The sequence below is a fragment of the Nomascus leucogenys genome, chromosome 5 (assembly GCF_006542625.1).
Source record: "Nomascus leucogenys isolate Asia chromosome 5, Asia_NLE_v1, whole genome shotgun sequence".
NCBI classification, from domain to species: domain Eukaryota; kingdom Metazoa; phylum Chordata; class Mammalia; order Primates; family Hylobatidae; genus Nomascus; species Nomascus leucogenys.
This window is the reverse complement of record NC_044385.1, coordinates 59,475,326-59,489,947: the sequence shown is the minus strand read 5'-3', so window position 1 is coordinate 59,489,947 and position 14,622 is coordinate 59,475,326. Positions and strand designations below refer to the sequence as shown.

Sequence of the window (14,622 nt, the reverse complement as noted above, 5' to 3'; positions counted from 1 at the left end):
GAGGTTAATACTCTGGCTGTAGTAAACACTCACAGAACAATATATGAGTAATATATATGCCCACTTTCATTTTTAAAACCTGGTAGCTGATGTCATAAGTAACCCATAAAATTATCTTAAAAGGGAACGCCTATACAGTACTAGTACTGGATTGTGTATGTTTACACTTTTCCTGTAAAGCCCCACACAATGCCTTGTTTATAACAAGCACTCAAAAACTCTTGCTTAAATAAATTGAATTGATTTCTTAAGGTTAAAAAATTAAGTTGCAGAATATCATGAAAATTTTAAGAATCTTTTGCCTGAAGGTGCTCCACTGTTGGGAAATGATTCTGTACTGAAGCAAACTGTCAACCATTTTAACTCACAACAATAGTCCAGGATGCTCCACAGCCCTAGAAGGGGTTTCACTTCAGAGCAGCCAAAAGGAATGTGCAAAGTAATTTTCTGTACTATAACCTAATGTAGGGAATTGAGTGGGAAAATTGTAAGAAAAACCTAAGGAATTACATAAGCAGAATATGCATGTAATAAACAAAAGAAGAAAAAAAGAAATCTAAGGAACACATAAAGCAACTGAGTCTTTGATTAATAGTTTTAGGGATTGCTATTATAGAAAACCAGAAGGGCATTATAAGAGAGACCTGGGCAAATACATGGAAAACCACTTCTTTCAGCTAAAGCTCCACTGCTGTGTGTGTTTAGGTAAACAAGGCTTGCCTTCAGCTCTACAAATCCTTATTGAGGGCTCATCTATGCCAGGCTCTGTGTCAGCAGGGAGGAGTAAAGAAGGCTGAAGAAGGATGTGAGGATCACAGTTGGCCACCCTGGCCGGGTTTGTGGCCTTGTCCTGGCTTCCTCCAGAGGCCACCCCTGGGAAAGCATCTTCTTACCTTTGTGACCCCGCATCTGTGTGACAACTCCACTGCTTCCTAAATGTGCCTTCCTCTTCTCAGAAGCTTCTTTTTCCTTAGTGTGACCTATTGGCATGTTGCAGACAAGTGAGATGAAACATGAGGCTGCAGGGTGCGGGCCAGTAAGCTGATCAGGATTGTTAAAAACTGTAGCATCACGAGTTGCCACTGGGCTTCGGTGTAGCCTGCAACTCGTGGCAGGATTGGAGAAACCATTTCACGTCTGTGAGTGGCTTTGAGGTGAGAGCGCTATGCGTGTGAGGTGCTTGCAGGAGCTGCCACTTCCTGGCACCTCCTCACAGATTTTGCTTTCTTTTCGCAGCCGGCTTCCAGGCCGCCCATGCCTGCTCACCAGGTGCCACCCTACAAGGCTGTGTCAGCCCGGTTCCGGCCCTTCACATTCTCCCAGAGCACCCCCATTGGGTTGGACCGTGTGGGACGCCGGCGGCAGATGAGAGCATCCAACAGTGAGTCTCAGAGTCCCTTTCCTTTCAGAGCTGCCATGGGCCCATCTGACTGTTTCCAGCTAACCTGAGGCAGCAGTTTCTGCACCTTTGCGCCTCCCTCGGGCCAGGGTGCGTTTGTCTGGGAGTGAGGATGGCTCATGTCAGGAGAACGGTACATCATTTGCTGTCTGGGGTAGATGCTCTGTGTGCCAGGCTGGTGGCTGTTAAGTTTGAGAAGTTTGCCCCTCCTGTGGTGTCCGTGTACATACATTCCTGCATGTGGAGATCCCTAAAGAACCGAGACCCAGGCTAGAAATCCAAGATCAACGCGTCAGCAGGGTCAGTTTCTTCTGAGGGCTGTGAGGGAGGGTCTGCTCCAGGCCGCTCTCCTTGCGTCTGGTGCCCTCAGTGTTCTTGGCTTGTAGGGGCACTGCCTCATCTCTGCCTTCATGTTCACATTGCATTCTCCCCTGTGTCTGTCTATGTTCCGATTTCCCCTTTTTATAAAGACACCAGGCTTACTGCATGTGGGCCCAACTTAATGACCTCATCTTAATGTGATTATCTACCAAGACTATTTCCAAATAAGGTCACACTCATGGGTACTGGGGGTTAGGACTTCACCATATTTTGGGGGGACACAATTCAATCAAAAGCATATACCATGTTTGTAACAATATGCAACGTGTACCCATATGGCAGAAGATGTTAAAAGAATAGGCAGAAATAACTGTAGCATTGTTAGGGTGGTAGGAATGTAGAGCACTTGTCCCACACCGTACCTGTGTACACACAGCCTTTCCCTGCTTTCTGTAACACTGGTTTTTGTTGTTATGTTAAAAATGTTTTAATTTTAGCATTCTTTTGTTGAAAAGCAACAAAAGAGCTGTCTTAAGCAAAAAGGGAATTTATTGGAAGGGTGCCAGGTGTGCCCAGAATTGATGGAATGGCTGGGGAACCAGGCTAGGGAAGGGATGGCAACCAGGTTAACTCCTGGGAGTGGAGGAGCCACAGGAAGGTGTGTGATGGGAGACTGGCCATGGCACCGTCCCAGGAGCTAGTGAGGTATCCAGTGAGCACTTTATCTGGGTATCCAGTGAGCACTTTGAAAATACAAAACATTTAATTAAAGACTCTATCTTGAAGAAGTGTATACTTACTTGGGGAGGAGTTATAATAAGGAGTTAACTTATTAGGAGTTAGTGACTGTCGTTCTGTCACGCACCCAGGGGTTCAGGTCCCAGGATGGAAGATTCAGCTGTCCGAGCTTAGGTGATGTGTCCGCCACCTGGTGGCACTGGAACAGGGAGAAGCGTGGGGTGTCTGCCTCCAGGGACCCTTGCCTTCTACATGTGAAGGCAGGCCAAGTAAGTATTTAACAGGGCAGACAGTACTGTAAAGAAAAATAAAACAGGATAGAGAGCATTTATTTCCACAGAGTGTCATTCTACCACGATGCACCTGTTCCGTGAACCCTCTCTGTCTTCCCTAGAGGGAGACACCCAGAGCCTCATCAGTGGCAGCAGACACCTCCAAGTCTAGGACCTCTGAGGGTAACTAGTCCTCCAGTTCGATGCAGTGCCTCTTCAGCGTTGATAACCAGAGGCAGATTTAAGCAACACATCCCTACCAGAATGGCAAGGCGGGGAAAGGAAGGGAATAGAGAATTTGGGATGCTGTGGAGAATAAAACGTCATGCAAAGTTTACATTTCAGCATTTGAACAGATTCCATAAGTCAATATGTAGGATGCACCAAGGCACCAGTGACGGCCCTGCAGAAGATGACTTTGGGTAATGTGAGGAGTAGGAGCAGGTGGAGGAGATAGCCACCTCTCCAAGGAGGTGACGCTGGGGACAGGTGAGTAGGAGGCAGTGAGGCAGAGATCCGAGGGAGGAGAAATCCTAGCAGAAGGAGCACCAGAAGCCCAAAGACAGGCAGGAAACATGATGTGTCTGAGGTTCAGCAAGGAGGCCACAGTGACAGGAGCTCAGACAGCAAGAGGCAGACGAGGATGTTGAAGGCTGGGAGGTGGGCTGAGGCTGGAAATGGCTCTGCAGGTCATGAGGAGGCTGAGCTTGTTCTAAGTGTGGTGTGAAGCCACTGCCAGCAGGAGCATAGTATGTTCTGGTTTATGCTTAGAGAGGGAGGGCAGTTTGTGGGGGGAAAGGAAGAGGAATGGAGATTGATTTGAAGGCGATTGCATTTGTCCATTTGAGAAATATGGTAGCAGTGTCCACAAAAGCCATCCCCATTTTCTGTGGGTGCTCATTTTCCCAGTGGTATGAAGAGGCAAAAATGGCCAGCCTTGGTTCTAATTCATTGTGGCCAGGACTGTGAACTCTGGAGGAAGTACTTCTCCCTTGGGGGGCACTAAATTCAGTTTCAACAGAGCAGAGTTCCTAGGTGGGAAGAAAACATTTTGCAAGTGTATTATTAAGTAATCCTAAGAAGCCGCTTCTGTGTTTACCCTTGGTTTCCGGCCCTGCATCTTCTGCTGTGGGCGAGCCTCTCCAAATTAGTCACTGCTTCAGAGCTTGCGTCCCATCCAGGGCAGTATGGCAACTTTTGGGTGTGTCTCCCAGCTGCCTCCGTAACTTCATTTTTACTTGGTCGTTATTGGGTGTGATGGGGTCATGTGCTTCCTTCTCTGTGACGTTCTGGGCCTGGGTGGCACGTGAGATGCTGTGACAGGATAGGGGCCTTCTGGAGGATCCACAGAGGCCTAACAGTGCAGGAAAACAAATCCAAGCCCAGCATAAGTGGCCCTTCCAGTAGGGACAAATCACCAGCCCCTCTATTATGAAAACGCCCCACTGCAATCAGCTTTCCACAAGGGGCTGTCTGGTTCCTTCAGGGAACCGTATCATCAGCTTTGTTGAGGGGAAGGCCCAGACTTCCTGTGGTTTAGCCCAGGCTTGGCATCCATTTTTGCCACCATGGCCTTTTTCTTGCTTGCTTCTTTTTTTTTTTTTTTCCTTTTTATGAACCCACTGAGCAAGTATCAAGATGACTAGGAAGGAAGACTGACATCTAGCTGCGCATTGAGATGGCATGTCCACATGATGATTAATTAGCCTCTCTTGCAATAAGGATTCATGTAGGATGGACGTCATCTCATGCTCTGCGGGTATTCTGATGTAGCCAGTTATACCCCTTCCCCAAACCCATCCTCAGCCCATCTTGTTCTTTCCATATTCCTCCAGGCCATTCAGCCAAGCCATTAGCTCCTAACCAGGAGTGCACACGAGCTAAATCCTTGCCTTGCCAAAGCCATCTCTCCTACTCAGAAAGGCTTGGGAAGAGTGTTACTTACATTTGCTGCCGGGAGTTTCCCTGTCCTGAGGACAGTCACCGGGCTGATGGTAGGAGTCCTCTTTGAGAAGCTAGGAAGAAGACTTGTAGTAGGGTGCCTACCTCGAGGCTCCCTGGCTCTGCTCCATCAAAAGGCCTGAGTCTGGGAGTTGAGTGAGGGCCCTCCCTTGTCTCCTCTGTCATGGCTCAGCTCGGGCTCTGCTTGCCAGCCCTGGCGAGTTCCTCCTACACAATGTTGTGGTACCTTTGTGGAATCACTCGTCTGTTTTGTTCCTAGGGACCCCGAGATCAGTTAACAGCACAACCAGAGATTTCACAGGTCAAATCATTCAGATGACCAAGCTGGCCCTGCTGCGTGGTATAGTAACTATGCCCACCTTCCCCATGACAGATGTCCCACCTCCATGGAGGACCAGGTCTGCATTGCAGTGGAACCATCTCTCAGCAGCATCTCTGGCCTAGAGAGATTAGCAGTACATTAATTATAAAAGCTGCTGTCACATGGGAGATGCAGCCCAAGGGGTGGTGAGACTCACATGATAGACCATCTCTAGCATTTCCATCTCAGTCCTGAAACTCCTTCCTTTCTATGCACTAAGGGTTTTAGGTTTACATACCAACAAAGTGCTAGAATGGCATCCAGCTCAGTAAGCCCACAAATTGATCTCAGCAAACCAGCTGTAAAAGCATCATTTTGAGACATGGTGGGGAGATTTTCAGATGAACTGAATATTTGGCAACACGAAGGAATTATTTTTAATTTTGTTAGTTGGGATAAGATAGTGCAGTTATTTTTAAGTCCTTGTTTGTTATAGATAGATAGTGAAACACTTTCTGCATAAAATATGATATGTGAGATTTTTTTTAAAATACTCCAAAAAAGTTGGTGGGAAATAGTTGAAACAATATTGGCAAAAGATTGATAATCATGGGTTCATGGTGTTACCTGCTTTTGTGTGTATTTGAAATTTTCTGTAGTATCAACTTTTAAATAATAATGAAAGTATATTTCTCCTCCCTGGTCAAGTATTCTCAAAATCTTGATAACCAAAGATTGGTAAATGGATATAAAAATAGAGCTAGACAGGAAGAATAAGTCCTACTGTGACCACAGTTAATGACAATGTATTGTATAGTTCAAAATAGCTAGAAGAGAGGATTCAAATGTTCTACATACAAATAAATAAGTGCTTGAGGTGATGATATGCTAATTACCCTGATTTGCTCATTCCACATTGTATACATATATTGAAATATCACACTGTACCCCGTAAACACTGTACAATTATTATGTGAGTTTAAAATAATAATACAAAAAACTATCCAAATTAAGTAGTACCCACAACTAAGTTTTTCTGAAAATACAGAAAATTGAACATTGCATTTAATTTTTTTTTTTTTTAAAGAAATGATGGCAGAGTCTTTCTAGGTGAATGGAGCCCTCCCCTCTGAGAACTTGGCAGCGCCGTGCTGTGCTCTTCCTTTCTCTCACCACTTTTCTCTGGCCCTGTCTGGAGCACCTGTCTTACCTCTTGCCAACCACACAGCCTGCGAAGGCAGGTCATGTGGGACAGGTCTGAGTCATGTTTGTAGGCTACTGGGTGTGTTATTTGGGATAATAGAGTTGGGATAATGAATCTCAGTGGCACTTACTGGAGCCTTATCGGAGGGAAGAGTGACAACCTGTAAACACCACTGCATTGTTGGGGATGGTGTCTGTGGCTTCTCCTTCTTTGGGTTTCAGGAAGGATGCCTACACTGCTAGAAGATTTTCCTGGGGAATTATCTTTGCCACCTTTGCTTTACTTTCAATGAAGCTCTTCTCTTCCATTTGAGACAACTTACTCCATCACAGCCTACCCTAATTTTTTTGTACTTAACATTGGGTTCCAACCATACTTCCTCCTTTAACTGGTCTGTTTATGTTGATCAGAAGTCAAATTTGATTGCTTTTCAGAATTCTTACTTTGAATTTCCCTTCTTCTCTATTATCCATTCCGCTTCTCTTTCTCCTTATCTTGTCCAGAGTTCAGATTAGCTTGCTTTTCTTGTCTGCCAGAGAGAAGAGTGTCCAGTTTACTTCGCTGTTAGACTTGAGCGGGAACTTCACAGAGACAAGCAAAGGACGAATGCACACCGATGCACCGAAATCAGTCGATATGGGTAGACCCCTTTCAAAAAAAGATACCTGGTCTGTTACATTTCTTGAAAGCCCTTTAGTTAACCAGTAAGTACACCATATTAGAGCATTTAGTAATACTGCCAGATAATAAAAGAGGAACGTCAAGATGAGGTACAATAATAGCTAGACATAAAAACTAGAGAAAATGCCCTTTTTGAGGGGACACAAACTTGGCAAGTTGACTTGCTTTAAAAAATGTTTCTAACTTACTGAAGTAATTGCTCAATTTGATTTTTTGAATTTTTACTTTTTTTTTTGGCAAATATAGTTCTTTATTGCAAGCTAGAAAAGAGAAGCAAATTGACCCAGTCTAGCCCTCTAGTGAGCTAGGCTGAGTCACTCATTCTTTATCAGAGTGATATAATAATACGAATTGCTAGCAGGCAGGTTGTAAAACTAAATCATAACCACCTATCCACATTTTTCACTAGGAAACAACCAAAAATTGAGTCCTTTAAAGGCAGATTATAAATAAATACCATCTTGATCTGTGAAGGGGACAGCATGACCCAAATTTTATGCCAACCAGCCTGTCTGAGAAGCCCGTCTGAGCTGGCCAGTGAGTGGTGAAGAGAGGAGCACTTTTGAAAACCTGCTCTGAAACGATAAGAATTCTGGATTCTGGGCGGGTGTGATGGATCACCTGAGGTTAGGAGTTCAAGACTAGCCTGACCAACATGGTGAAACCTCATCTCTTTCTCTACTAAAAATACAAAATTAGCTGGGTGTGGTGGCGCATGCCTGTAATCCCAGCTTCTTGGGAGGCTGAGGCAGGAGAATTGCTTGAACACGGAGGATAGAGGTTGCAGTGGGCCTACATTGAGCCATTGCACTCCAGCCTGGGTAACAAGAGTGAAACTCTATCTCAAAAAAAAAAAAAAAAAAAAGAATTCTGGATTCTGCTTGTCAATAAGAAAGCAAGTAAAAAGTGTCACAGATGTGCAAAATTGGTCCTTGTTTATACCAGAGTTTACCATGAGAATAAAGAGTTCATCTCAAAAAAAAAAAAAAGACCAGGCATGGTGGCTCATGTCTGTAATCCCAGCACTTTGGGAGGCTGAGGTGGGCAGATCACTTGAGCCCAGGAGTTTGAGACCAGCCTGGCCAACATGGCGAAACCCCGTCTCTACTAAAAATACAAAAAATTAGCCAAGAGTTGTGGTGCTTGCTTGTAGTCCCAGCTACTCAGGAGGCTGAGATGGGAGGATTGCTTGAGCCTGGGAGGCAGAGGTTGCAGCGAGCCAAGATCGCACCACTGCACTCCAGCCTGGGCAACAGAGCGAGACCTCCTCTCTGCTAAAAAAAAAGAGACTGAAAAGTTAGAGATATGAGTAAGGAATAAGATACTTAAATTTTGAAAATAAATGTCTTAGTGGTAAATCCAGCATGTTACATTTTCCCTTTTACCACAAAAACAAACAAAGGACTATTTTAAAAGAAATGCTGAGTTCTAAACAGAACACTTTCTACCACAGAAACAGGTCATCTTCCCCGTACGATCAAGGTTACTGCTCTTCCACTACTCAGGTCCATGTCAGGAGCTTTGCCAGGGCAGGAAATTGATAAAAGGAGAGCATATCCTAGCTAGCCTTTGGGGGGCAAGGTTAGCATCCTTGGGGTGGACCATCCATATGCGTAAGCTGTAGTTTTGATAAGCATCTGCAGGCTGCCCGTGGGCATCTCGTCTCATGCCTGGCCTTGTGCACTCTGAGCTGGGTGCTGGGCCTCCCAAGAACCCCTGGGGCCCAACAGGCACGTGTGAGTGACCCTGCAGGAATGCTGCTACCTCCTTGCTAAGCCCGAGAGAATGGGGAAGACCACAGCTCCCAAAGGTCTTAGGGAATCTTATGGGGGCTCTTTTTGTGAACAGATCAGTGCATCTTTCTGCTGCTGTCTGCAGGGAGGGGGCAGAGCAAGGGGCTTCCACCCATGTGGCTGCCAAGGGGAGCCATCCCCACCTGCCGTCCCCAAACAGTCCCCAGAGCCTCACTTGCTTTCTTACTCTGGTAGATATTTTCTGCACAGAATTGAGGTTGGTCTGTATAAAGAAAAAACAAAAATGTACCAAGACATTTTCCAGAGTGTTTAAGGCCCAGTGGTTTCAAAGTACAATTGGGGATTACCATTCAGGGGGTGACATTCTTTCCCTGTCTACCGCTCTGGTTTTTTCTGTTTGATTTTGTACTGAATGTATGCATCCCCTTAGAAATGGAAAAGACTTACTTATTTATGTATTTATTTACTTTTCTCTATTGAGGGATTAGTATTGGTTGTAAAACCTCATCAGCTCAACATCATGATACTTTGGTGAGCTTAAAATTATTGGGACATGCTATAGGAGGGGCCAGCAGGGCTTAATCAACCAGTATTGTCTCAGGAAATGTCCAGCGTGCTCCGAACCTTTCTGAACTGTATTTTATTTTATTGTATTATTATTATTATTTTAGATTTTCTTTAGAGGCAGAGTCTCACTCTGTTGCCCAGACTGGTGTCAAACTCCTGGCCTCCCACCTTGGCTTTACAAAGTACTGGGATTAGAGGTGTGAGCCACCACACCCGGCCTGAGTTGGATTTTAAATGTGCTTTTGGTTTTCAAGATACTTCCTTGATTTTGATCCATTTAACAAATACATATGTCCCTATTATAAATGAGGCACAGTACCAGAGGCTGGGCAGTTCTGAGGAAGCTAGAGAGTGTTCCTACAGAGCTGCTAGTGTGGTGGATGGATGCAGTGTGGTGGAAAAACCACACAACTGCACACATGCTGAGTGTAAACAGGGAGCATGTCAGTCGGATCTGGGCTGTCCCAAGCCTTCATGGAGGAAATGACCTCAAATGAGGCTTGAGGGATGAAGGGAGTTAGATTAAGTTTGTTGTTAGGGGGAGTGTGTTCCACGCAAAAAGTGGAGGCCAGAGAAGGGAGAGCACATCTGAGAAATTGAAAGTAGGGTAGCCCAAGAGAAAACTGCACTGGTCAGGTCACAGTGTCCTCCAGGCCTCTGTAAGGAGGTGGCAGATCCCGCAGTGTGGCCTGCGCTTGCCTTCCTGGCTCCTCTTCACTGGTCCCACAAGTAGAGTTGTATCCTCACCAGCAGTCAAGGGCATGACCCCACCAAGCCTGTTTATGGCAGTTGCTTTATTATGATGATATGGAACTGATTTAGATATTATGTAAGCAAATAAAATGTGAATATGAGACTGAAAGGGGACTTGGCATCTCTGACAATGAAATAGAATACTTTGGAGAAACCCAGTGAAACTCAATAAAAGTGAATTGTTAAAGAAAATTCTATCAAATTAGATGAGAATTGACAGCTTGGAAAAAATGCAAAAATCGAGGAGTCTATATTCAGATTGTTTCGCCAGTGTCTCTGGTTTTATTGCTAAACGTTAAAGAAGCCAGAACTGGAAATCATAGTGGACGCATATGGGTGTGGATTGTACAGGAGACAATGCAGAATTCTAGTCAGTGGATCGTACACAGGGAGCCTTGTCCTACGTCATGACAAAGGTGAGTGATTGCACCTATGTATGCCTTAAGTTATATTCATGGCATGCGTGCATGGGGCACTTTTTTTGGCTTAGGGCTTTTAGGCAGCCCGATTGCTATAAGTCAGAGGACCTCAGCTCCAGGTCAAGGCTGTAGCAGGATGCAGAGGAGGAGGCTGAGAGGTGGGCCTCCCCTAAGGTCAGGCTCCCTGGGAGGACAGAGCCTGGGCAACTGGGAGCCACTGAGGGCTTTTGAGGGCCGTGAGATGATCAGATGTGCATTTCAGAGAGATCATTGGCTGGATCATGGAGGACTGGAGACCTCAGGAGTCTGTTGCCTCGGAAGATGACAGTGGCACTGGAGATATGAAGAACTGAGAGGTCGAGGTGATTGTCTGGATGTTTGGGGCCAGGGAGCAGCCATCCGTGCTGCCTCTGATGCCTGGCTGATGGGGAGCCTAGGAGAAGAGCATGTTGGTCAGTTGGGGAGCTTACTCCATTCCAGGCAGGTCAAGTCAGAGCGACCTATGGGTAGCTCGATGAAGATGACATCACCATATCCTTGATTTTGAAGCTCTGATTTTGAGGAGGGGGACCCAAAGTTAGAGATGAAGATTTGGGAGTCATCAGCAAAGTGGTTCTTAAAACTCTAGGAAGGAGTGTGATATGAGTGGGGGTAAAAATGAGAAGAGGATCTTGAACCGTGCTCTGAGGACCAACATTTGGGGACCAGTGAAGGCAAAGAAATTCACAAAGAAAATAGAAAAAAAGTAGCCAGGCAGGTAAGCGATGTCCCATATGTCAAAGGAAGCCAGGGCTTCCAGGTGTGAGAGTGGTTCGCACTGTCAAATGCACCAAAGTGTAGAGAGAAAAATGCCCACTGGATCCAGCGGCAGGGAGGAGCTTAGTGCCCTTAAAAAAAAAAAAAAAAAAAAAAAACAGTTTGAGTTCAGCAGTTCAGTGCTAGGCGGGATGTTGAGGGAGTTGTCTTAAAATTGAGGTATTTCATCTATTTTGCTTAAGCTGTGTTGATGGTTTTCTGATTTTATAGCTCAAAATATCCCATAAAGGCTCAGGACTAATGAAAAACAATTTGTTAGGCTATGATATTAACAATTATTTTGTCTATATATTACCAGTATCTGAAAGTTTGTTAGTATGAATGTGTCAGCGTTTATTCTCACTGAATGTTTTTCAAAGAGATGGGAAGATTACACATCAGAAATTTCCATTTCTTGATTTAGAATAGATATTAATCCCCAACATTTAGGAAGTCGGAGAATTTAATCATAGGAAGCGCTTATGTTGTTTCAAATTTGATTTTTTAAACGAAATTAATTGAATTATGAGAAATTACTGAAACTTATTTCTTTGAAAAGTCTTGTAGTAAAGAAATTTATTCAAATTCTTTGTATTTTTTGTTTGTTTGTTTAAAACAAAGTTGTTTTTTTTTTAGCTCTTTTGTGGTTGTTAAAATCCTACTTCTAATTTGTTGGAATAACAAATTTATGCACTGATAGTTTGATCAGATCACACCATATTTCTGTTTTTCCTTAGGACTGTCAATAGAATAAGGCAGTAAGAATTCTTGATTCATAGCCTAAGTGCATCACAAAAGGGAGGTTACTCATAGATATTCTAGCCTTATTCTGTCCTAATTATTATGAAAGTTAATTTTCTCACTAACAGACCTTTTGGTCTAAAAGTAAGAGTGTAATCCCAATCCTTGGACAAGTCACTTAATCTCAAAGTCTTCATGTCTTTATCTGTAATGGGAGAAATTAATATGATCTGTCCCACAGATGTGGAAGAATGACCTGGCACACCAGTAAGTGTGCAGTAACTATTACTAATTAATTAGGGAAGCATTAACTACACAGGAGACAAAGGCAGTGATGAGCAGGAAACTGTTTACATCCAGAGTTCTGAGTTACTGATTGAACTGCGCTAATCAACAAGTTAGCTTAGACAAGTCATTTAGTCTACTTAGTAAAGTCCTAGAGTACTTGGAGTCTGTATGGAATAATATACTGTTTATTATCCAAATATAAGTTAAGCAAATTTAAAATACATATGTTCAGTTTATTTGAAAAAAAAAAGAAACTTGCCTGGGTTTTTTTTATAGATTGTCTGGGCTGCAAGTTTTAGGTATTATCTAACGATTTTTCAATGTATCACCCAGAGACTCCACTAAATTTTTTGTTAAAAGGAAGGAAAAAAAGAAAAGCCATAGCAGGTGTTGAGGTGTGTGTGATGCCTTTGAAATGACTTTAAGCATCCCATAACATCTTTTTGTTCTCTTGTTTTTTGAATTATCTCTTGCTGCTTCTGCGTTTTACTCAAATCAATTTTCAAATATTTTCTTTCAATAAAGAATCAGAGGGAAAATAGGAACTCGGGATTTACTTGCTTAGTGCCTGTTGCGTGATAGCAGCGGAGCTCTCAGGAAAGCTGGTTGGAGAATTGGTGACGGAGCACTTGGATTGTTAGGTGGTGATGCCATGAGCCTTGCCACGTTCCCTTCTCCCCCTACATCTCACTTTATACTCATGCCAAGGAATATTGGCTGTTGATTATACAGTCATCCCTGGTTGTCTGAGGGGGATTGGTTCCAGGACTCTGCAGACATCAAACTCCAAGGCTGTGCAAAAGTCCCTGATATAAAATGGCCTAGTGTTTGCATATAACCCATGCCCATCCTCCATATACTTTAAATCACCTCTAGATTATTGAAAGACCTGATATTAATACAGTGTAAATGCTATGTAAATAGTTGTTATAATGCATTGTTTAGGGAATAGTTACAAGAAAGAAGTCTGTACATATTCAGTACAGTCACAGTTTTTTAAATGTTTTCAATCTGCGGTTGGTTGAGTCCACAGATGTGTAACCCACAGATACAGAGGGCCAACTGTATTTACATACAAAACAAGATGAATCAGTTCACTTACCAGTACTCGCAGCAAGTGTTTTCCTGACTGCTAAGACTGCCTATAGTAAAATCCCTGTCTTCTAACTGCTGTGAGACAGCCTGGATTCCACAGAGTCTGAAGGAATTTAGAAATTATGAAAGGCTTCTGTATGCAGGAACAAGGACTACAAATATGGCCTTTAGTGCCCAAAACCATATTGTCTGCAAGTCTTGGAGATTGTATTAGCTGCATAGCAGTTATCTTAGTTGGTGTTTCATGCCTCATTGTTGCCTATCATCAAGATTTTTTAGAAGGAATATAGTGTTCTATTTCTTGTCTCAGAAAAACATGAAGTATTAAACTTTTTTTTTTGGCAAGCTCATGAAATTTCATCTTCTAGCAGTTAAAGCATTCTCAGTTCTCAACTGCTAGAGTTAAAAAGTAAAAGTTATTGAAAATATCATCTGTCTTATTACTAAGCTTCAGAAATTGGATTTTAAAAGAAGAAGAAAGAGTATTAAAAGTCAGAGGAAGCAGAGCGAGACAGCTAAACATCTAGCGAACCACCACCAAGAGCCAGTAGCACTCTGTACATATTCCTGGCCTGATCTTACAGACAAGGTCGGGCCTTAGAAATATTCAGAAACTTTTCCTAGCTTGGCTAAGCAAGATGCAATGAGTAGATAGTGGAGCTAGCATTCAAATGAGGTCAGACTGAGAAACACAGATTGCCTTCCATTCTATTCAGTTTCCCGTATGTTTTCTCCATCACAAAACACAATATTGTCTAATTGATTTGCACAAAGATATGCCTGTTGGCAGTTTTAAAGACCATGTCCCAATAATTGCCTTCTGTTAAGATAAAGAAAAAGGTTATATTCCTTCAGTCCCTGTTGTGTTCTTGTTATGTTTGAAATGTGCTCGGTCCTAAGGATCTGGAGATAACCGGGTAAATACAGAAAAGAAGTGAAATCTGTACTAGGCCCTGAAGGATGAAAAATCCACATGCGCTTACTACAGAGAACAGGAAAACAATGGCCTTCAGCTGAAGATGGCACCTTTTAAAGGACAATTTTATATTTATTTCTGCATTAATCAGAGTTCTAGTCAGTGCCCAGGTCCAAAGTATCTTGTTTGGAGCTGTGTTTGGAGAGGGTGGGATATTGAGTAGGGGTGAATGATGAAGGGGTTCATTGAAGCCGCCGAGAGCACATATTCGCTGGTTTTGTGTGTTCAGGTCCACATTGCTCCAAGGTGAAAAGCAGTTGCTTTGAAGGCATGAAGAGAGGCATTTTTTCTTCATAGCTGTCTTGAAGCAGGCCAGGGCGAGTCTCACAGAGTTTGCCCTTGTACTTCAGGCTCCA

The 14,622-nt window shown here is 43.4% G+C and overlaps 1 protein-coding gene across 2 annotated transcripts in view; it reads left to right on the top strand.

The window, feature by feature from the left end:
• SPATA13 (spermatogenesis associated 13) overlaps positions 1-14,622 on the top strand; it is a 153,652-nt gene that overhangs the window by 97,312 nt on the left and 41,718 nt on the right. For both annotated transcript variants that reach the window (XM_030813237.1, XM_030813239.1), the window contains one exon: positions 1,237-1,381. In XM_030813237.1, coding sequence (XP_030669097.1) covers positions 1,237-1,381 — 145 coding nt within the window. The remainder of the gene's footprint in view (positions 1-1,236; positions 1,382-14,622) is intronic.